The sequence below is a fragment of the Pongo abelii genome, chromosome 1, assembly GCF_028885655.2.
Source record: "Pongo abelii isolate AG06213 chromosome 1, NHGRI_mPonAbe1-v2.0_pri, whole genome shotgun sequence".
NCBI classification, from domain to species: Eukaryota; Metazoa; Chordata; class Mammalia; order Primates; family Hominidae; genus Pongo; species Pongo abelii.
The window spans coordinates 163,023,996-163,048,864 of record NC_071985.2 but is presented as its reverse complement, the minus strand read 5'-3'; the positions used below and the strand labels follow the sequence as shown (position 1 = coordinate 163,048,864).

The 24,869-nt window shown below is 35.7% G+C and overlaps 1 protein-coding gene across 10 annotated transcripts in view; it reads left to right on the top strand.

Moving 5' to 3' along the window:
- Positions 1-24,869, top strand: part of LRRC7 (leucine rich repeat containing 7) — a 1,078,250-nt gene that overhangs the window by 1,016,298 nt on the left and 37,083 nt on the right. For all 10 annotated transcript variants that reach the window (XM_063711876.1, XM_054533117.2, XM_054533085.2 and 7 more), the window contains one exon: positions 15,543-15,764. In XM_063711876.1, coding sequence (XP_063567946.1) covers positions 15,543-15,764 — 222 coding nt within the window. The remainder of the gene's footprint in view (positions 1-15,542; positions 15,765-24,869) is intronic.

Below are 24,869 nucleotides of genomic sequence, written 5' to 3'. Positions count from 1 at the left end.
TTTGAAATGCATCTGTTTTCCAAACCTTCATGTTCTTTAATCTGAAACATTTACAAGTTCTTTAGTGACCTTTGTCAATCTCAGAACAAAAAGAATCAGGAGCACTAAGCACAACTTTAACTTTACAAGGTCTCTTAAGCACTAGAGGCCTTTTCTTCATATTGAATTTAGTTCATTGTGTTAATTTTGTTTCTCAATAACATAGTACATCAAACTTCTTGAGTATATTCTCTGCGATTTCTGTTAACCCTTCTTGGTTGACACTGTCACCGTTTTCCACAAAATAACCTGAGTCCTGTCACCAAAACTACCTGTGAAAGTGATACAACTGCACTGAATATTGACACGTCCAGCAAAATGATAATTACAGTAATACAGGGTACCTTGCATAGGTGATACACTAAACTATGTAGTAAACTGTAATATGAAAAAAACTCAGCTTTTTTCTTAGTTCTTTCTAAGATCTTGTCTTTTGTTTTCTTTTAAGCAAAAGTTCAGGAGAAATGTTCACCTTAACTTTGTCTTTATTCGCCCTTGAGCTATTAAACTTTGCTTCTCAGTTTTCCCATCTAAGAAGAAAGGACAATGATGCTTATCTTATAGAGTGGCTTTGAAAATTAACCATGATGATGATGTAAAATACTTATCACAGTGCCTGTTATATAAGTGTTTAATTAATGGTAGCTATCATAATATTTATTATTTTGGATAAAAATCTATGTGAATTATGGATAAGCTAACTTTCATTTAGCTTTGCTCCTAACAATAGGAGACCGAAGTTGTTAATGAGACCAAAGTCATGAGTTAGCATCTCTTTGAATTAGTTATCCATGAATACAGACTCCTCTCTTTACCTAGATGACTGTATTAAAAACATATACAATGATGGGGATGGAGATATCTAGGGATGAAAAAACAAAGATGAATCACAGCAACCTAAAATATTAGTCATGTTAATAGTGCAGAGTAAGTAGTATCATCTTGACTTATGGCAGAATGTATTTAGTTAGTTATTGTATATTCTGTCTCCATGCATAAAAGAGGCCACATCTCAACATCTGAAACAAAATGCATAATTTACTGCTTGCATACAAATAACTTGCAAGGTACAACCTCTCTGAGCTAAACAGGATTTGAAGAAGCAAGGAGTTCAGTGATTGGTGGATTTTCAGAAGTTAGAATATTTAGGAGTTAGTTGGCAAAACTTTCACTGGGAGAAGCATGGTTACTTGACTCAGACTGTTGCTGACTGGTTGACCTTCAAGTGCAGTTTCTAAAGCAAGTTGTTATTGATTGATTACAACAGGTTTAAAATCAGTTTTTTCCAGTGGTTATTTATTGCTATGGCCAGACAGTTAGACCTTCATTCTTTGCTCTGCAGATAAGAACTTTTTGTTCTCATTGCCATTAGAGTGCTATATCCCAAGCAATACACTCAGTGTATTGCATTATCTTCTTTAATCTTCACAATTTTCTCTTAAGCACTAATTATTATATCTGCACTTTCATCTGATAAGCAGAAATCTTAAGTACCTTGCATAAGATTGCATAACTAAAAAGTGACAAAGCAAGGAATAAAACTCAGGTTCATTTGACTCCAAAGACTATGTTATCTGTACTGCATGTATAATTATTTTTTAATTAACTCCTGGCATTTCTATAACCCCCTTCATTTATTTAATTTTGCCATTTCAAGAATGCTATATAAATGGGGTCTGTATGTATGTAACCTTTTGGGATTGCCTTTTCCAGCATACTTCTCTGGAGATTCATTCAGGTTGTTGTATGTGTCAATAGTTCTTTCCTTTTTATTGCGAGTAGTATTCCATAGTATGGATATAACACAGTTTGTTTATCATTTACCTATGGAAGGATATCTGGGTTATTTTCCATCTTTGGCTACTATGAAGAAAGTTGCTATAAACATCTGTGTGCACCTTTTTGTGTGAACCTAAGTCTTCATAAGTCTCTGGGATGAATGTCCAGTAATACAACTGCTGGATCATAACGGTACTTGCATGTTCAATTTGTAAAGAAACTACAAAACATTTTTCCAGCGTGGCTCTACCATTTGACATTGCCAGCAGCAATATGTGAGTAATTTAGTTTTTCCTCATCATCTCCTGCATTTGGTGTTGGCACTGTGTTTTGTCTTAGTCATTCTGTTAGGTGTGTAGTAATATATACACTTAGTGAAAATTAACTCAGATTATTAGGTGAATTATGCAAATATTGTGGTTTTAATTTCAATTTCCATAATGACTAATAATGTCGAACATCTTTTTATGTACTTATTTGCCTCCATCTGTATATCCTCTTTGGTAAAATGTCTCTTCGTATCTTTTGCCCACGTTCTAAATGGATTGTTTAGCTTTTTACCATTGAGCTTGAGAGTTCTTTATATATTCTAGGTACTATCCTTTATCAGATACATGATTTACAAATATTTTCTCCAACTCTGTAGCTTGACATTTTTTTCATTTTCTTAGCATTTAACATTTAAGTCTGTGATCTATTTTGAGTTAATTTTGATATAAGATATGAGACATAAGTCAAAGTTCATTTATTGTGCTTGTGGATGTCAAACTGGGCCAGATCCATCTGTTGCAAAGATTCTTTCCTACATTAAATTGCTTTTGCATCTTTGTCTCAAATCATTTGGACATATTTTTGTCGATCTATTTATCAATTCTCTGCTCTATTTCATTAGTCTATGTGTCTATCCCTCTGCAAATACAGTAACACGTGGTCTGTCTTGATTACAACTCTAATAAACTTCAAATCAGATAGACTGATTCCTCTCACTCTATACTTCTTTTCCAAACTTGTTTTAGCTATTCTCGATTCATTGTCTTTCTGAATTTTAGGATAATCATATGTATTTAGATATAAATCTTGCTGGAATTTTGATAAGAATTAAACTGGTATATCAATTTGGAGAGAATCTTTACTTTTTAAGTCTTTCATTCCATAAGTATAGTCTGCCTCTCCACTTATTTAAATCTTGGATATCTTCATCAGCATATAAGTATAGTTTTCAGCTTATAAGTTTTATACAAGCTTTGCTTAATTTATACCTAAGTATTGCATTTTTTGAATGATTATACATGGTATTGCATTTTAAATTTTGGTGTCCATGTGTTCATTGCTAGCATACATAAATACACTTGATTTGTGTATGTTTATCTCGTATCCCATGACCTTGCTAAACTCACTCATTAGTTTTAGATTTTTTGGTTGTTGATTCTTTTGAATTTTCTATCTGGACAATGTCATCTGTAAATAAGAACAGCTTCTTTTTTCTTTTCAATCTTCCTGCATTTTACTTCTTTTTCTTCCATTATTTCACCGACTACAACTTTCAGCACTATGCTGAATAAGAGTAGTGAGAGTGTACATTTACGTCTGCTCCTGATCTTAGTGGTAAAGCATTTGTTTTTTTGCCATTAAGTATATTAGCTATACATTTTTGTAGATGTTCTTTATTGAGTAGAGGAAGTTCCCCTCTATTCCTATTTCTCTGAACACTTTCGTCATGAATGGATGTTGAATTTTGTCAAATACTTTTTCTGCTTCCATTGATATGATCACGATTTTTCTTCTGTAGCCCATTAATATGGTGCATTACACTGATTGATTTTCAAATATTGAACAAGCTTTGTATCACTAGAATAAACATCTCTTGGTCATGGTATATAATTCTTTTTATATATTGCTAAATTTTCATTGCCAATATTTTATTAAGGATTTGTGCATCCATATTCATGATGGATATTGGTTTATAGTGGTTTTTTTCTTCCCTACTTCCTTCCTTTGTTTCTTTCTTCCTTTATTTGTTTGTTTTGTCTTTTTATTTTTTTGGTATCAGGGTAATATTTGTTTCATAAAATAAAGAAGTATTCTCTCTTCTGTTTTCTGAAAGCGATTGTGTAGAATTGGTATGAATTTTTCTTTTTTCTTTTTTTGAAACAGTCTCATTCTGTTGCCTAGGCTGGATTGCAGTAGTACAATCATACCTCACTGTACTCTTGAACTCCTGGGCTCAATGATCCTCCTACCTCAAATAAATAACCCAAATAAACTTTGGGTTTATTTTGCTTTTCTTTTTTCTTTTTTTTTTTAATTGTATTTAGGGTTATAGGTTATTACAGGGAAAGGTTACACATTACAACTAGCCAAGGAAAGAAGTTCACAGGGCAGAGTCAGTCCTGAAATAACAAATGTGGAGCTTTTATTGTCCTCTTCCTGTGGAGTCAGGACAGGTTACTCCCTAGCATTGTTTTTTTTTTTTTCTTTCTTTCCTTTTTTTTTTTTATTATTATACTTTAAGTTTAGGGTACATGTGCACAATGTGCAGGTTAGTTACATATGTATACATGTGCCATGCTGGTGTGCTGCACCCATTAACTCGTCATTTAGCATTAGGTATATCTCCTAATGCTATCCCTCCCCCCTCCCCCACCCCACAACAGTCCCCGGAGTGTGATGTTCCCCTTCCTGTGTCCATGTGTTCTCAAAGGTCAATTCCCATCTATGAGTGAGAACATGCAGTGTTTGGTTTTTTGTCCTTGCGATAGTTTACTGAGAATGATGATTTCCAATTTCATCCATGTCCCTACAAAGGACATGAACTCATCATTTTTTATGGCTGCATAGTATTCCATGGTGTATATGTGCCACATTTTCTTAATCCAGTCTATCATTGTTGGACATTTGGCTTGGTTCCAAGTCTTTGCTATTGTGAATAGTGCCGCAATAAACATACATGTGCATGTGTCTTTATAGCAGCATAATTTATAGTCCTTTGGGTATATACCCAGTAATGGGATAGCTGGGTCAAATGGTATTTCTAGTTCTAGATCCCTGAGGAATCGCCCCACTGACTTCCACAAGGGTTGAACTAGTTTACAGTCCCACCAACAGTGTAAAAGTGTTCCTATTTCTCCACATCCTCTCCAGCACCTGTTGTTTCCTGACTTTTTAATGATTGCCATTCTAACTGGTGTGAGATGGTATCTCATTGTGGTTTTGATTTGCATTTCTCTGATGGCCAATGATGATGAGCATTTTTTCATGTGTTTTTTGGCTGCATAAATGTCTTCTTTTGAGAAGTGTCTGTTCATATCCTTTGCCCAGTTTTTGATGGGGTTGTTTGTTTTTTTCTTGTAAATTAGTTTGAGTTCATTGTAGATTCTGGATATTAGCCCTTTGTCAGATGAGTAGGTTGCGAAAATTTTCTCCCATTTTGTAGGTTGCCTCTTCACGCTGATGGTAGTTTCTTTTGCTGTCCAGAAGCTCTTTAGTTTAATGAGATCCCATTTGTCAATTTTGGCTTTTGTTGCCATTGCTTTTGGTGTTTTAGACATGAAGTCCTTGCCCATGCCTATGTCCTGAATGGTAATGCCTAAGTTTTCTTCTAGGATTTTTATGGTTTTAGGTCTGATGTTTAAGTCTTTAATCCATCTTGAATTGATTTTTGTATAAGGTGTAAGGAAGGGATCCAGTTTCAGCTTTCTACATATGGCTAGCCAGTTTTCCCAGCACCATTTATTAAATAGGGAATCCTTTCCCCATTGCTTGTTTTTCTCAGGGTTGTCAAAGATCAGATAGTTGTACATATGCAGTGTTATTTCTGAGGTCTCTGTTGTGTTCCATTGATCTACATCTCTGTTTTGGTACCAGTACCATGCTGTTTTGGTTACTGTAGCCTTGTAGTATAATTTGAAGTCAGGTAGCGTGATGCCTCCAGCTTTATTCTTTTGGCTTAGGATTGACTTGGCGATGTGGGCTCTTTTTTGGTTCCATATGAACTTTAAAGTAGTTTTTTCCAATTCTGTGAAGAAAGTCATTGGTAGTTTGATGGGGATGGCATTGAATCTATAAATTACCTTGGGCAGTATGGCCATTTTCATGATATTGATTCTTCCTACCCATGAGCATGGGACGTTCTTCCATTTGTTTGTATCCTCTTTTATTTCATTGAGCAGTGGTTTATAGTTCTCCTTGAAGAGGTCCTTCACGTCCCTTGTAAGTTGGATTCCTAAGTATTTTATTCTCTTTAAAGCAATTGTGAATGGGAGTTCACTCATGATTTGGCTCTCTGTTTGTCTGTTATTGTTTTATAAGAATGCTTGTGATTTTTGTACATTGATTTTGTATCCTGAGACTTTGCTGAAGTTGCTTATCAGCTTAAGGAGATTTTGGGCTGAGACAATGGGGTTTTCTAGATATACCATCATGTCGTCTGCAAACAGGGACAATTTGACTTCCTCTTTTCCTAATTGAATACCCTTGATTTCCTTCTCCTGCCTAATTGCCCTGGCCAGAACTTCCAACACTATGTTGAATAGGAGTGGTGAGAGAGGGCATCCCTGTCTTGTGCCAGTTTTCAAAGGGAATGCTTCCAGTTTTCCCCCATTCAGTATGATATTGGCTGTGGGTTTGTCATAGATAGCTCTTATTATTTTGAGATACGTCCCATCAATACCTAATTTATTGAGAGTTTTTAGCATGAAGGGTTGTTGAATTTTGTCAAAGACCTTTTCTGCATCTATTGAGATAATCATGTGGTTTTTGTCTTTGGTTCTGTTTATATGCTGGATTACATTTATTGATTTGCATATATTGAACCAGCCTTGCATCCCAGGGGTGAAGCCCACTTGATCATGGTGGATAAGCTTTTTGATGTGCTGCTGGATTCGGTTTGCCAGTATTTTATTGAGGATTTTTGCATCAATGTTCATCAAGGATATTGGTCTAAAATTCTCTTTTTTGGTTGTGTGTCTGCCCGGCTTTGGTATCAGGATGATGCTGGCCTCATAAAATGAGTTAGGGAGGATTCCCTCTTTTTCTATTGATTGGAATAGTTTCGCTTTTCTTTTTTCTAGGCTCTTGAGGTGGGAGCTTAATGATTAACTTGATACATCTTTTTTTCTAATACATGCAATTTAGTGCTATTAATTTTCCTCAACACTGCTTCAGCTGTTGCATGAATTTTGATATGTTGTAGTTTCACATACTTAGAGTTTAAAATATTAGTTTATTTCCCTTGAGATTTCCTCTTTGAACTGTGGATTATTTAGAAGTGTGTGTTTAGTTTTCAGCTGTTTGAAGATTTTTGTTTTTTCTGTTACCAATTTTTAGTTTGATTCCATTAGGGTTAAAGAACACATTCTATATTATTTCAATTATTTTAAATTTGTTGGGTTTCGTTGTCTGTTTTGGGATATGATCTATCTTCATAAATATTCTATAGGAACTTGAAGAGAATCTGTATTCTATAAGTGGTAATTGGATATGATTAGTTAATGGTGTTATTGAATTCTACATTTTTTATAATTTTCAGCCTATTTTTTCCATCAGATATTGAGAGAAGGGTGTTAAATTCAACTAAAGTTTAGATTTTTCTATTTCTCTTTCAGTTCTATAAATTTTGCTTCAAATATTTGTAGCTCTCTTGTTTAATGTGTACACATTTAGGATTGCTACGTTTTCTTGGTGAATTGAATTGCTTTTCATTATATAAAATCCTTCTCTGTCTCTCATAAAGGTTTGTTTGCACTGAAGTCTACTTTATCTGGTATTAATATAGCCATTTTCCTTTTCTTTCATTAATATTTGCATGATATATCTTTTTAGATTCTTTTACTTTCTACCTACCCATATCATTATATTTGAAGTGATTTCTTATAATCTGCATATAGTTAAGTAATGTTCTTTAATCTACTGTGCCAAAATCTATCATTGAATTTGTGTATTTAGACTTCTTACGTTTAAAGTAAGAATTGATACATTAAGATTTAAGTCTCAACTTAATCTTTTGTTTTCTGTTTGTGCTTGGTTTTTTTTAGCTTTTCTGTTTTCTTTTTCTTCCTTCCTGTGGGCCACCTGAACATTTTTCAGAATTCCATTTTTATTTATAGTGTTTTTAGTGTTATATATTTAGTTTTGAGTATTTTATATTTATAGCATTTTTAGTATATCTCTTTCTATAGCTTTTTTTAGTGGGTGCTCCTGGTATTACATTATGTATACATAACTTACAAGAGTCTACTGGTGTCATTGTTTACCAGTTCAAGTGAAGTATAGAAACCCATTATGTTCATCCTCCTCTGTGAATAATTGTCTTAAATATTTCCTCTACATACATTTAAAGTCATATCAGATGGTGACATAATGTTTACTTCAGTCATCAAACATAATTTCAAAAATTCAAGAGGGAGAAAAAGCTCATTGCATTTACCTGTATATTTTCTTACCATGTTCTTTCTTTCTTCCTAATGTTACAAGGTTTTTTCTTTTAATATTTCCTTTCGATTTAGGAAACATCCTTTAGACATTATTCTAAGATAGGTCTGGTATCAACAAATTGTCTTTGTTTTCTTTCACTTGAGAGTGTCTTTTGATTTCCCTTTCATAGCTAAACAATATTTTCACAGGTATAGGATTTCAGGCTAACAATTATTTTCTTTCAGCCCTTGAAAAAAATTATGCCACTACTTCTGTCATCCATGGTTCTTAATGAGATACTCACTGTTATGCAAAGTCTTCTTCCTCTATATGTAAGGTGTCATTTTTTCTCTGGCTACTTCTTAGATTTTTTCTTGTCTTTAGTTTTCAGAAGTTTAATTATAGTGTGTCTGTATTAGTGCATTCTCGCACTGCTATGAAGAAATACCCAACACTGGGTAATTTATAAAGGAAGGAGATTTAATTGACTCAGTTCCACATTGCTAGGGAGGCCTCAGGAAACTTACAATCATGGCGGAAGGCAAAGGAGAAGCAGGCACCTTCTTCAAAGGGTGGCAGGACAGAGTGAGTGCAAGCAGGGGAAATGCCAGATGCTTATAAACCCATCAGATCTAATGATACCCACTCACTATCATGAGAACAGCATAGGAGAAACTGCCCCCATGATCCAGTTACCTCCACCTGGTCCTGCCCTTGATATGTGGGGATTATAGGGGTTATGAAGATTACAATTCAAGATGAGATTTTGGGTGGGGACACAGCCAAACTATATCAGAGTCTATTCATAGATTTCCTTGGGTTTGTTCTATGTGGAACTCTTGCTTCTTGAATCTGCTTCTTGCTTGCTTCTTGAATTCTTGCTTCTTGAATCTGTAAGTTTATTTCTCCTTACCAAATTTCAGAATTTTTAAGCCATTATTTTATTATGTAATTTTTCAGCCCCAACCCCTTTCTCTTCTCCTCATGATAACATGATTATTAGAACTTTTGAATAGTCCCACAGGTCCCTAAGACTCTGCTCATATTTTTGTCAATGTGTTTTCTCTCTGTTATTCAGATTGAATAATTTATATTGTCCTGTCTACCAGTTCACTGTTTCTTTCCTCTGTTTTCTACTGTCTGCTGTTAAACCTATTCACTGACTGAGTTTTTGATTTGTTATTGTATTTTTCAGCTCTAAAATCTCCATTTGTTTCTTCTTTATATCTTCTGTTTCTTTGCTGAGACTTTTTTAAATTTTTATATATTTTTTATTAACATGGTCTCACTCTGTCTTCCAGGCTAAAGTGCAGTGATGTGCTCAGAGCTCATTGCAGCCTGGACCTCCTGAGCTCAGGTGATCCTCCCATCTCAGCCTCCCAAGTAGCTGGGACTACAGGCACACATCACCACACCTGGCTAATTATTTGTATTTCTTAAAAAGACAGGGTTTTGCCATGTTGCCCAGGCTGGTCTTGAACTCCTGGCCTCAACTGACCCACCTGCCTCGGCTTCCCAAAGTGCTGGGGTTATAGGGTTGAGCTATAATGCCTAGGATCTTTGCTGAGACTTTATATTTCTTTGCTGATGGTTTCTAGTTTTTCATTTGTTTCAAGTGTGTATGCGTAATTGATCATGGAAGCATTTTTAAGTGGCTGCCTTAAAAGTATGATAAGTCTAACATCTTTGTCCTCTCAGTATGAGCATCTATGGATTGTCTTTTTTTATTTGGTTCGAGATCTTCCTGATTCTTGGTATGATGAGTGATTTTTTAATTAAAACTTGGGCACTTTTATATTATGTTATAAAGCTCTGTATCTTACTTAAAGCTTCTGTTTTAGCTGCCTTTCTCTGACACCACTCCGGTTGGGGGAAGGGTGGGGTGCTGCCTTCTTATGGTCAGGTAAAGGTAGAAGTCCAATTTTCCAATTCAGCTCCCAGTGACAGTTGAGGTAAAGGCTTCTCATCATTGCTAAGTGAGGATGGAAGTTTCATCTCCCCACATGGTCTCCACTTGGTGGGGGTAGCATCATTACCACTGGATGATAGGGAAAGTCTTGACTCTCTACTAGGCCTTCTCTGACACCACCTCATTAGTCAGGTGAATGGTGCTTCATTACTGCTGAGTAGGAGTGGAAGTCCAAGCTCCTTGTGTGGTCACCACTGACACCACCAGAGAAGAGGGGCTTATTACTAGTTGATGGGAATGAATGCTGTGCACCTACTTGCCTTCTCTAACACCACTCTAGCAGAAGTGTTTGTATGCCTTGTGACATCCTCACAAGGGTAGAAGTCTAGGCTCAACACTTGGCTTTTGCTGGCATTGTTTGGGGTGGGGCTACAGTTTTTTTTAATGGTGTTCAGCTGTAGTGGAGGAGTTATTGTCTAAAAGCATTCTGTCTTGTTAGACTGCATCTTTCCTATCCATTGGTTAGAGAATAGGCTTTTGTTGAAGCATTGTTTATACCTATTGGCATTTTCAGATTGTCTGCTTCTTCAGCTCCAAGTCTGTGATATATGACACAAAAATAAGCCCAAAGAACTTACTACCATGCTGTGACTTGTTCACCACGTCCCTAGCTAGTGTGCCTTCTCTTTATTATTATAGTCTTCTTGCATTTATTTATGTGTAATGCCCAAGGTTTTTTAGTTGTACTTAATGGAAGAAATAGGGCAAAATATATCTACCCGATCTACCTGGAAGCAGGTGTCCTACTGGCCTGATTTTTAACAACTAACCTGCATTTAAAAAAAATGGGGGTGCCACAGAAAACATGATGTGAGTAGAAAGTAATAGGACTGGGTTTTTGTTGTTATTGTTGTTTTATAAAATTACTGATACTGACTTGTTTATACAAGTGCTAATTCCTCAAAATCAGTAAGTAAGTTATCCTTTGGAGACGATTCTGCTTCCAAACATTTTAAGAACTCTTTTGGATTTAATTTTAGAGAATGAATTGTGTTCTTTTGAGCATTCTCAGTGGCGTAAATTGTAATCTTTTAAGGCGGTGTTTGATTTTTGGAAGCAAGCCCAGGTGGTTCAAGAGCCAAGATGGGTAATAAAACAGATGACCAAATTGAGTAACATAATATACTTCTTAGTCTAACACTCTGTTTTAAAAGACCAGTGTAAACCAAATCATTTTTACAGTGATAAAGCCATGTCTTTTATATTGTACAAAACCTCCCAAATACTTCCAGCTTTCACATAATAAGCCTGATTCGCTGTGGGATGAATTTTGCATGAACAGTGCCATTTGCTATCAAATCAACAATTCTTTTCTGTGGCTTTTGACATAAATATTTTCTTGAGTCTTATAGATATTAGAGTTTTCCCTGTAAACTTTGACAGTTTTTTAGGGGGTCAACTTCAAAACAACATATTCCATCACTATTCTCCTCAAATACATGTTATTTTTTACAACCAACCTCCCCTTGAAAGTTCCAAACAAATGTCAAATCTTCTCTATTTCCTTTTACTATTCAAAATGTGTAGCACAGGCTTTACAGAAACCTTCATGTTCAAATTCCCCTTCAGTATGAGTCAGTGTTCTCATAGCTAACTCTGCATGAATAAGTCTAGTCTCTTACATTTTCTACATTTTCATCTGTTCTTTGAACTTCATCATGAACATCCTTATTACTTTTCTCAAGCCTTTGTGCCAGTCAAAAACAACTTCCTCTTTACAGTCCTTCTGAACCATTATTGTCCCTCTAGATGTCTTGTCATTTACGTTTGTTTAACTTTATTTTTAAAAGTGTGTTAATTCTTTGCTTTCTACAGCTGTCATTCCCCAACATCATTCATCACAGCCTATAGCCCAAGAGAGACAAAAAACTACTGCTGCTGCTGCAAACAGAATGACTTTATAGCATGTTCTCTTCATGCCCATTGTTTGTTTTGCCAAGCCATCTACGAGCATGAGCTTAATTACTTCATAGTAATAGATTACTAAATACAAAAGCATCATCCTATTTGCTTAACTATAAAGCTCGAACTCACATGCACAACATCTAAAACAGATGATAGACCTAATTCACTAAGTAGGGAATTGCCTTTTGGCAAATTAAAGAGCTGCTAAAGAAATTGAATAATATATGCTCTCTCAACAACTTGATCCTTTTGTTCCTTTTCATGGTTCCTTTTCAATTCATGGTTCAACTAATGAGGGTGGGTGTCAATTTGCGGGGAAAGGGTGGCAGTATAATGTAGTGTTTAAAAGAATGATCTTTGATAGACAGACTTGGTTCAAATGATGGTCCTGTCAGGTTACTAGTTGTATTACTTGGGAAATTTACTTAACCTCTTCCACTGTTAGTTTTGTCCTCAGCAAAATTGGATAATAAAAATTACCTCTTAACGCTATTGTGAAGTTTAAAGAGGTAATATGTATATGGTGTTTTAGCACATTTACACTGAGTGTTTGGGTGGTAGCTATTATTTATTAAATGCCAGTTACTATGTCAGTCATTAAAAACTGTAAGTGGAATATGATGCTTGCTCTCAAAGAGTTCAAAATCAGCATAATCTTGAGCTCACATCCTGTCCTATCAGAAGAAAAAATACACCCGAAAAGTAAGTCTGAAGGCTATTACACCGGGAGTTCAAGGCTGCAGTGAGCTCTGATCACACCACTGTACTCCAGCCCGGGCGACAGAGTAAGAGTCTCTTTTAGAGACAGAGTCTCTAAAAATAAAAATTAAAATTCAATTCCAATAACAAAGGCTACTATAGTTCTCCAATATATAGCATTAGCTTTTCACCCTTGAATAGACTAGTAGTATAATACTCTGATCAACAAAGTAATCCATAAGCAGTTATTAGTTTTCTCATGTAGATTATATTTCATGGAACCAAGCTATGTTCTGGATCCTTCTAAGTTTGTCTGGGTGGAAAAATGCTTTGCTTATCTATATGATCACTTTCAGTTAAACTGCCAGTTGTCACTTCTGCTGGTTCAAGCACTGACTGAAGACCCATGAATATTCTGCCAGTGGAAGCAGACATAAACTTAAAAATCAATTGATTTATCAGTAGCCAGGCCAGTCACCCTCAGTCAGATAGTTCCACCCCCGGCTCCTCTGACTCCTGAAATCATTTTCTCTAGCTATGTAACTGGGCATGCCAGTGAGTTCATTCAGAATACAGCAGCACAGGCCAGTCACTGTGACTCCAGCCTGTAATCCCAGCACTTTGAGAGGCTGAGGCCGGTGGATCACTTAAGGTCAGGAGTTCAAGACCAACCTGGCCAACATGGTGAAACCCTGTCTCTACTAAAAATACAAATAATTAGCTGGGCATGGTGATGCAGGCCTGTAATCCCAGCTACTTGGGAAGCTGAGGCAGGAGAATCACTTGGACCTGGGAGACGGAGGATGCAGTGCACCAAGATTGTGCCACTGCACTCCAGCCTGGGCAACAGAAAAAAGACTCCGTTGCCAAAAAAAAAAAAAAAAAATTACAGCAGATCAAAATGTGATACTGAGCTTATCTTGGATGCCCTCTCCTCCAAACAAAAGAACACAATGCAACTTACACCCTCTGGAAAAAAAAGAAAAGATATTCCATGGCAGCAAGCAAGAGTTGAATTCGCAATAAGGAAAAACTCGACCACAAGGGTGTTCAATCTTCTAGAATGGCTGAAAAGTCTATAATATCTTCATTAAGATTTCTGAGAAAGGAATAGATACAACAGAGAAATGCAGATTTGCCCTTTATGAGATTATCTTAGTTGTATTTATAAGGTTATAGATCTGTAATCACTGGATATGCGTTGGACAGAGTTGGATTGATAATTGATTTCACATTGTGCTGGTATAGGCTGAAGCCCTTTTTTGCATCTTTTCCTCCCATTTCTCATATCTGAGATATCTTTACGGTTTTCAAATGTAAACAATTGTAAATTATACCAAGACCATCAATTGGACATCTAAAATATAATCAAATGGTTGTTTATTTTGCCTTACATATTGCCAAATAATAATTTTTAATATTTTCTTTTGAAATTGTCTCTTATTTGAAATCCAGCAATATATTTTTCCTCTGCAAATGATTTTTCTTTATCACTGTAGTGTTTTTTATGTTGCTCTTCTTTAAAAACTTGAAAATAATTAAATTTAATCTCTTCCATGAATACTTATTTAGTAATTATCTTTTTATTACTCCAATCTAACGCTTTCATAGTAATCAAAAATCTTGATTAGTCAGGACATTTCACAAGCTTTCCTAGCTAATGAATTCAAAGATGAAATTCACTTTTGAATTCAAGTCACCTATCCTTAAAAGATCAAGAGGAAAGAAAATGAATTCAGGAAATAAATCCCCACATCTTTCAATAGTAATGGGTGAAGTACTAAGCACAGCACTAAAATATATGTTTAAAATTATTCATGATCAGCATTCATTTTCTATGTTAGACCTCCATGTTAAACCATTTTCAGTTTAGAAAGGCATATTCTGGCTTACCAGCTCACACACAAAACTGCTTGCTTGGTTGGTAGAAAAGACATCAGATAGAATGACGCAAGGAGCTGGTGCTAAAATGAAGGTGAGAAAACAGGAGTCAACAAAGAAGTACAGGTATGATCATATCATTTAAAGATGAGAGACCGCAGCAAGCATACCCTCTCTCCTCCACCTTTAAGAATTCAGAAATGATCATTATCATTTTAAATAAAGGGTACTGATTAATCTGTCTGAAAGCTCATGACTAGATGATCTTCTGCAGGGAGAGCTCATTTTGAAGACGGTTCCATAGCTAGTGCCCCCACAGGAATTTATCACATTATTAATTTTTAATGTAACTTAGAGATTTCAAAGGCTGTATTTGAATAATGGTGATAATTGATAAATATTGGTTTTACTCATCTGAACAAACTTACTTGCTTCAGGATCAGAAAACTGTTTCCATCATTTTCCCGATGGTGTTACATATATTAACATCTCTCTGTCTCTCTCTGGTATATTTCAAGATGAAATACCAGATACAGCTCCCCTTTATTTTTAAGTTGAGACTTAATTTTCTTCCTGAGATTTTTCAAACTGAATTTTGTTCCTTTAAAGTGAGGTTAAAATTATCTCTGGCAAGCCAGCAGATGACTATGAATGTATTTAATGTGACCTTGCTCCAATATTAACATTTTCACAAACCACAGTAGGCAGACCCTTACTGTTTCTTCATTATCCTTTCCGGCCATGGCTGAGAGCCCAAATGGTGCCGCTTTACCAGAGAGGTATTCTGTACGTGCTTTCTACTTTAATCACATCCTTTCAGCACCATGAATCTTTGCCTGACAGATTATCTTCTCCACAGGCAGGCAGCCACATCCAGACATTGATGGGGTCCCAAAGCCTTCAGCATCGCAGCCGGGAGCAGCAGCCATATGAAGGAAATATAAACAAAGTGACCATCCAGCAATTTCAGTCACCATTGCCTATTCAGATCCCCTCTTCACAGGCCACCCGGGGACCTCAGCCTGGACGGTGCTTAATTCAAACTAAAGGGCAAAGGAGTATAGATGGATATCCAGAGCAGGTGAGAAGTGTTTCTTTATTACTGAAAAATTTTCAGGAAAGAAAAGTCCAAAGAATCCATGGTTTGCCTTCCCTCATTAATGTGGTCCAGGACACAATGCCATCACCATGTTGAATGGGGTAGGGCCCTCTTTGTGGGGATTTTATCATTCTTTCCAGTGGTTAAGGACTACAACATATAGGAATTTATGGTTGGTAAAATACCCATTTTACAAAAGGAAAAATTGATGGGGCAGAATAGTTTTTCCAGTACTATCCTACACCCTCTCCTACCCACTCCTAACTCCAATTTAGCTCTACAGTACAGATTTTGAACGTTATAAAGGACTTCAATGGATCAGGTATATTTACCAAGTCCTCTGATGAAACCTTCAGTGTGAAAGTAAACTATATTATTTCCCCCATCTGTGGGAATATCTTTTAAAAGTCCTGTCTTCTGATTGTTGAATGGTGCAGAGATAAAGCTTTGCTATGAAGATAATTATAAAGAACAGTTAGAAGGGAAATGTTTCTGACATGCTTCAAAAGTTACTGATAAATGCCATGTAGCAAAAAGAATTGCGCTCTTCAAACCTATCTAAAATTAGGATTTGCTTTTCCATTGTAGAATCTGTTTTAGTTCCTTAGGACTGGAAAACTGAATGGGATTGCATCTATTGAACTATATTAATCTTAGAAAGTAAAACATTAAGATCTTAATACACTCTTAAAGTTAATTTCTCTTATGTCATTATTCAGATAGATAGGCAACATTCCTACTGACTTTTCTAACTTTTAATATGGTCTATAAAAGCTTCATTTTATTATTACTTATCAAAGTTTTACGTATCACCCCACCTGACTTTCTAAACATATCAAAATTAACTTCATTCTCCAGATTTTCCCTTTATATTGTTAAGAGCCATTTATCATTTGGATTCCAAGGGCTTTAAACATCTCCTCTATTTCTTAATATCCTTCTTGAAGCCTAGATTACATACTAATCATTCTCAGAATCATAGGTACGTTGTAAAGATAATTTTCTCCCTCTCCTGCCTTAATCTAGGTCAAGTGTTGAATTTAAGGTATCATAAACCAGACAGGTGCCTTTAATCAGATAATGATATGGGGTTTTTAATTCTCCAGATACTCCTAAAAGGTAATACAATTTTAAATTATGCTTTACCAAAGGCATCTTAGGAGGTTAAAAAATTGTTCATAGATATTACTTGCCCACAAGTATCATAAATCAAACCAGTTCTCTGATTTAGTTATTCTTATTAATAGCTACATGGTTTTTTCCTCCCAGAATCAATGCATTTGAAAACGCACTGAGATTAATGCTATCTGTTTTCGCCTACATTGAAAAGTAGGTTTAGTGTTAGCATGCAGTTATTCTGAACACCCTAAATTTAAAGGCTATTTTAATACTATTTCCCCAAAAAAATGTAAATTATATAAAGTTTGGCTAGTAAGAGGATTACTAAGTTTTAAAGTTTACACATGTATTGAGTTTAGAACATTATGATTATTTCAGAAAAATGTATTTATAGTAGCTCTCAAATGTTTTCATTCACAGCTTGATAACATCAAGTACATTTCAAACTGAGAGATAAAATTTAAGCATTCACTTGAATGCTTAAACCTGTCTGAACTATAACTTAGAATTGTAGAACTGCCTATATGTTAAGGAAGGGACTTAAATATAACACCTTTCGGTGTCCCAGTTTTTTCTGCCTTGGTTTCAGGCTGAAATGGTTTTGGATGTATTGTACATTTCAAAATAGCTAGAAGTGAGGACTTGGAATGCTCTCAACATAGAGAAATGATAAATGCTTGTGGTGATAGGTATCCTAAATGCCTTGACTTGATTACACGTTCTGTGCATGTAACAAAATATCACATGCACCCCATGAATATATACAAATATCATTATGTATCAATAAAAAAGACTTTGGAGTGAAAGAAAGCCTAAAGGCATTTAAACAACCAGTTCTGGTCCCCAAACTATGCTACCTCTCATCCCGTTATGAATCTTGAGTCAGTTTCTTAAAGCTGTTTTCACAATTGGCCAGCTCATAGTGGCACATTGTCATGTGCTCCTCTTCCCAACGACACTTTCAATGACATCATATTAATAGGTTGAAGTTGTGGGAAAAATTATACCAGGAACATCAGCAAACACTCCGAATTAGGGCACTCTCCCAACCCCAACCAGCTGTTTATTAAATATTTTCCAGCACACCACTGACTACTACCCTGATTTCTTTCATCTCTTTTTCTTTTTCTAACCTCTCCACTTCATTTAGCTTAGTGTTCAAGAAAGAGATACTAGGACTAGGTCTCAGAATTTGGAGTTCTAGTTTCATGTTTACGTTTATTAGCCACTTGTCCTTGACCAAGTTGTTAACTCTTCCTGAGCCTCTGTTTCTCTCCTGATCAAATGAGGACATTGCTACCCACCAACAACATTCAAAAAGAATTTGTGAGAGTCAAATAATACAGTTCTACATACACACACACACACACACACACACACACACTCTCTCTCTCTCTCTCTCCCCGTAAGCTTAGCACTGAGGGTATAGAAACAGAAAACAGTAGAAATAGAATATTTTAAGAATTCAAATATTTGAAGAAACTTAAATGATTATCAGTCCCAGCCTCCTTCATCTACAGATAGAAAAACAAACCAAGAAACATTAAAAGAGGCTGAAAGGTTATATATTTCACTCTCATAATGAAACTATTTCATGTGTGTTTTACTTTCCTAAGTTATATTTCTTTTGAAAATTCAGACCTTTTTAATAAGTGTATGTGGCTGTGTGTTTTAAAAGAAGACTTTTATTCCAAATTTAACCAGGAAAAAAATGGAGAAGAACATTTAAAACATGTAAAGACTTTATGGAGATTCACATGAAAATTATGGAGTAGTGATTTAAGTGCAAAGAGCAGTGAGGTAACATAAAATTTCTAATGTAGATTTGGGGCATATAAATCAAAACAGTCTATTTTAATAAGACATTTCTAGTGGTGCTATAAAAGAGCCATAAAAAGAAAAGCAAAGTTCAACTTAAATTACCTAACAACAATGGTAAATTTGGTCAGGTACAATATGGAAAAAACCTAAATTATTCAGCATTTTTAAGAGCAAGGAGACACAATAAATGTGGTACAAAGAAAGTCTACTCAGTATAATAAAACACAATACTTTCTGTTAAAGTAAAGCTTGGAAACTTTAAACAGTAGTCACTTATTGAAATACTACAGGTAAAACAAAATCTGATTACAGTGAATACACATTTTTTGATTCAGGGAAAGGAAATCTGAATGAAAATAGCAAAGAAAGGGACAGCAGTTACCATATCTTAAGCACCTGCTATGTGTTTTACACTCTATTTCTCACACACAGGTCTGGCCTCGGAGGCATGTGACCTGTAGAGTTGCATAAGGTCCTGCACTTAAAAGGGCCCCACATTTGGATTAATGCCCTGCTGTCACCATCTTGTAATTCTTAATAATTGTTGATCAAGGAGCCCACTTTTTCATTTTGCATCAGGCCCAACTAATTATATAACTGGTCCTGCTTACATATACTGTTTTATTTAATCCTCATAATAATCTTATTTTCTTTTTACAAGTGAAGAAACCAAGGCAGAGAGAAAATAATTTATGGAAAGTGTAATTGGCCAAGCTGGAATTTTAAGTCAGGTTTTTTTCTGACCCCAATCCAAGTCCTGTGTCCTAATCTTACTGTAAAATTCACCACATGATCTCAATGCCCTCTCTGTCAAATGACATTAACTAAACCTGCCTGAACTATAACTCAGAGTTATAGAACTGCCTTATGGAGTGTTTAAGTGAACTCACATGAATACTTCCAATTGCTTTGAAAAGAAAAAGCTACTGAACAAATGGAAACTTTTATTATTAATGAAAACATACCTCTATATCCCTTAATGTCACCCAAAGAACTAGTGTATTTTTAACCTGATTAAAGTAAGTTCCATGTGGAAATGAACATATATAATAAATGCCAAAACTGATGACATTGAATGAATTAGAATGAGTGTCATTTGTTACGTAAGTGGAGTATTGAACTTTGTTTAGCCATAAAGAAGCATTTAGTAAGCTTTGAGGCTCCCCTTCAGTGATAAAACCATCTAAACTTCACCTATCACAATAAAAAGGACAAAATATTCAAGAATTCTAGAAACCTAAACTTCTGGTTTAATGCACTTATTTTCACATTTATTTTTCAGAAATAATGAGTATCAAGTCTGTTTTCAACTCTAGGTTTAAATTAAATATATGGAAGTTATGTTTCAACTATAAAATGTTACCCAGATTCAATGTATTAATTTCTGTAGACTATAAATCTGACTTCAAATAATATCTGTAGCAAAAACCATGTGCATGTCACCTGAAGTTCATTATCAGGGGATTTTACTTGAAAAGGAGATTTTAATGCATAAACCGTTTAGATTACTTACAAACATAATACAGGGTAAGAGTCAGAGTTGTATTAAGTAGTGAACTGAATAAAACAGCCAGAAAGTGAAGGTTTGACTCCCATTCCACATGGAAAACCCTTCATCCGAATATTCATCCTATTAGATCTCTCCTTTGTGTCCCAGTATAACTGAAGAAGCTTAAAGATCCCATCCACCTTATCCTCCCCTTCACAATATGGTAATGCTCTATATAAATTGTTCTTAACCGCAGCTGCAGAATCTGTTGAGGGGCTTTAAAAAACAGTGATGTCTTGCTCTCATCCCTAGATAAACTGATTTTAGTAGTCTGCATGTGACCCGGTCAGTGAGACTTTTGAAAACTCCCCAAGGTGATTCTATTATGTAGCCAAGGTTGAGGAGCAATGCTTTAGATATTCTATAGCTCAACAATTTATCAGCTGAATAATATATTGAGAATATCACTATTTAAAAGCATACATAAGTTGCCCATAAGCTGTTGGATATTTTTAAAAGAAACTAACATCAGCTTTGTATCTCCCTTTTGCAAATGTATAATACAAGACACAGTATATTTAAATAAGTAGATAATATAGATGCCAAAGCAGAAATAATAAGGAAAAACATCAGCATGATGCTTCAAACCTTTCAAAACCCTTTTATGTATTCACTGATTTAATTTAATTGATAATGCTGTGATATAGGTAGAGCAGTTTCCATTTTATAGACTACAAAACTAAGACTAAGATAAGTTAAATGTCTTGCCTGTGGTCACACAATTTAGACGCTGGGCTGGGATTAAAATCCAGTCTCAAGAGTCTACCACATTACATGCTGCAGCCTGCGTCACATGTCAAGAGTAAATTGACACTGGAAGAGTGAAACGGTGGAAAAGTCAAGAGTAGCCAAGCACACGAGTCAAGAGTAAATTCACATTGGAAGAGTGAAACGATGGAAAAATATACCCTTCACTCCATGTCTGCCCTGGACAAGAGGACCTCCCTAACATATCAAAATGGCAGGAGCCCAACCAACCTAACACATCAGAATAGCAGGAGCTCCATGGCTGTCTCCTGCCAGTGCCTGCAAGTATACATGCAAACTGAAGTTTGTGCCTGAAAGAGAACTTGTAAGCTCACATTAGAATCAGCCTCAGGGAGTTATAAAAAATGATATGCATCCATCATATTTAAGGGAAAAAAAGTTCCAAAACATACTCACAAGGAGATGCGGTAGTCTATCCTGCAAGAAATCATTTTAATACTTAATATTATGTGGAATCCATAAAACAGTTAGCTCAGAGACAGGATTTCAGACATCTCTTTAGATTAGATTCTCTCGTCAACTGCCCAAAGAGCACTCAAGAGTTCCAGGTGAGGACTTCTTTTATTGTGTGCAGGTGAAGAAAACTACATTCTGCTGAGTGGTGTAAGAAGAAACATTTGGAGATATTTGTTTTATTTAAATTATAAATTTTTAATTAAAAGGGAATAGTTCAATAAAGGTATTTGTAAAATAGGTATTAATGTAGTTTTAATCTATGTTACTTACTCAAGTTATTTCAGGGACATCCTGTGCCTTATCCTGTCCCACTTAAAGAATTGCTATTTGTGAATATTTCCCCCATAGAATTTTATTCTCCAGTCATCAAAATAATGCTTCTGTTCTGAATTCGTAATTCATAGTTTGACACAGAGAATGTGTAATTCAACATCAGAAATTCTATCAATTGACTTTATAAGTTGTGTGCAGTCATATGGTAGAATGCAGTAAACATTGCAGTGGGAATAAAAAGATTTATTTCAGTGTTGCACTAAATACATATTATCTTGTTGGTTTCCTTGAGTCCAAAATGAAGGAAGTGAAATGACTAATCTTTAAAATTTATTTCCAGACTAAAAATGCATTTGAGTTTCTGTTTCCTAGATACATACAGAATCAGCTAATTTTTTCTGAAAGACCTAGAAAATGCTACATCAGGGGATTTTATTAGTCAATCTTGATACCAGTACATCTTCTTTTTTTTTTTTTTTTTTTTTTGAGACAAAGCCTCTGTCACCCAGGCTGGTGTGCAGTGGAGCAATCTCACCACAGCCTCCACCTCCTAGATTCAAGCGATTCTCCTGCCTCAGCCTCCCGAGTAGCTGGGATTACAGCATGCTCAACCACACCCAGCTAATTTTGGTATTTTTAGTAGAGATGGAGTTTCACCATGTTGGCTGGGCTGGTCTCAAACTCCTGGGCTCAAGTGATCCACCCACCTCAGCCTCTGAAAGCTCTGGGATTACAGGCGTGAGCCATTGCACCCAGCTGACCAGTACATCTTTTTGAAAGATTTAACTAGGAATTTTAGCTGGATTTGAATCTTTCATTCACAACAGGAAAAGATTTGAATATAGAAGAATTTGTATTTCAAAAAATATTTTAATTATCCTTGAATATTAACATGTATACATTTTTATAATCACTGTTTCCTTTTTGAGCCTATTTCATGGGCTTACTAGAAATTTTGGAAAATGCAGAGAAGTTTTATGTGTATTTTGTATGGCTAAGTAATGCACATAATGTAAGTCAAAATGAAAAATTATAATAGCTTATTATTGCATAGCACTCTTTATCATAAAACTGCTGTTATATAATAACTCATAAAACCAGGAGCTAAAAGTAGCAGTAACTTTAATTTTAAGCTTAATTTACATACCATGAAGCATTCTTTCTGCTTTTGTCAAGTCCTGTCGTCAAATCTCCATCCTCATCTCATTTGACCTCTCAGCCATGTAGTTTGACCTTTTTCTCCAAAATTTGTATCCCCAGCCTTCGTCTCTCTCCTTCACTCCAGAAGTTTATATGCAATTAGCTACTTGTTGACATCTCAACCTGGATGTCTGATGAGTTTCTTTTTTTTTTTTATTTTATTGTATTATTATTATACTTTAAGTTTTAGGGTACATGTGCACAATGTGCAGGTTAGTTACATATGTATACACGTGCCATGCTGGTGTGCTGCACCCATTAACTCGTCATTTAGCATTAGGTATATCTCCTAAAGCTATCCCTCCCCCCTCCCCCCACCCCACAACAGTCCCCGGAGTGTGACGTTCCCCTTCCTGTGTCCATGTGTTCTCATTGTTCAATTCCCACCTATGAGAGAGAACATGCAGTGTTTGGTTTTTTGTTCTTGCGATAGTTTACTGAGAATGATGATTTCCAATTTCATCCATGTCCCTACAAAGGACATGAACTCATCATTTTTTATGGCTGCATAGTATTCCATGGTGTATATGTGCCACATTTTCTTAATCCAGTCTATCATTGTTGGACGTTTGGCTTGGTTCCAAGTCTTTGCTATTGTGAATAGTGCCGCAATAAACATACGTGTGCATGTGTCTTTATAGCAGCATGATTTATAATCCTTTGGGTATATACCCAGTAATAGGATGGCTGGGTCAAATGGTATTTCTAGTTCTAGATCCCTGAGGAATCGCCCCACTGACTTCCACAATGGTTGAACTAGTTTACAGTCCCACCAACAGTGTAAAAGTGTTCCTATTTCTCCACATCCTCTCCAGCACCTGTTGTTTCCTGACTTTTTAATGATTGCCATTCTAACTGGTGTGAGATGGTATCTCATTGTGGTTTTGATTTGCATTTCTCTGATGGCCAGTGATGGTGAGCATTTTTTCATGTGTTTTTTGGCTGCATAAATGTCTTCTTTTGAGAAGTATCTGTTCATGTCCTTCGCCCACTTTTTGATGGGGTTGTTTGTTTTTTTCTTGTAAATTAGTTTGAGTTCATTGTAGATTCTGGATATTAGCCCTTTGTCAGATGAGTAGGTTGTGAAAATTTTCTCCCATTTTGTAGGTTGCCTCTTCACTCTGATGGTAGTTTCTTTTGCTGTGCAGAAGCTCTTTAGTTTAATGAGATCCCATTTGTCAATTTTGGCTTTTGTTGCCATTGCTTTTGGTGTTTTAGACATGAAGTCCTTGCCCATGCCTATGTCCTGAATGGTAATGCCTAGGTTTTCTTCTAGGATTTTTATGGTTTTAGGTCTAACGTTTAAGTCTTTAATCCATCTTGAATTAATTTTTGTATAAGGTGTAAGGAAGGGATCCAGTTTCAGCTTTCTACATATGGCTAGCCAGTTTTCCCAGCACCATTTATTAAATAGGGAATCCTTTCCCCATTTCTTGTTTTTCTCAGGGTTGTCAAAGATCAGATAGTTGTACATAGGCAGCATTATTTCTGAGGTCTCTGTTGTGTTCCATTGATCTATATCTCTGTTTTGGTACCAGTACCATGCTGTTTTGGTTACTGTAGCCTTGTAGTATAGTTTGAAGTCAGGTAGCATGATGCCTCCAGCTTTGTTCTTTTGGCTTAGGATTGACTTGGCGATGTGGGCTCTTTTTTGGTTCCATATGAACTTTAAAGTAGTTTTTTCCAATTCTGTGAAGAAAGTCATTGGTAGTTTGATGGGGATGGCATTGAATCTATAAATTACCTTGGACAGTATGGCCATTTTCACGATATTGATCCTTCCTACTCATGAGCATGGAATGTTCTTCCATTTGTTTGTATCCTCTTTTATTTCATTGAGCAGTGGTTTGTAGTTCTCCTTGAAGAGGTCCTTCACATCCCTTGTAAGTTGGATTCCTAGG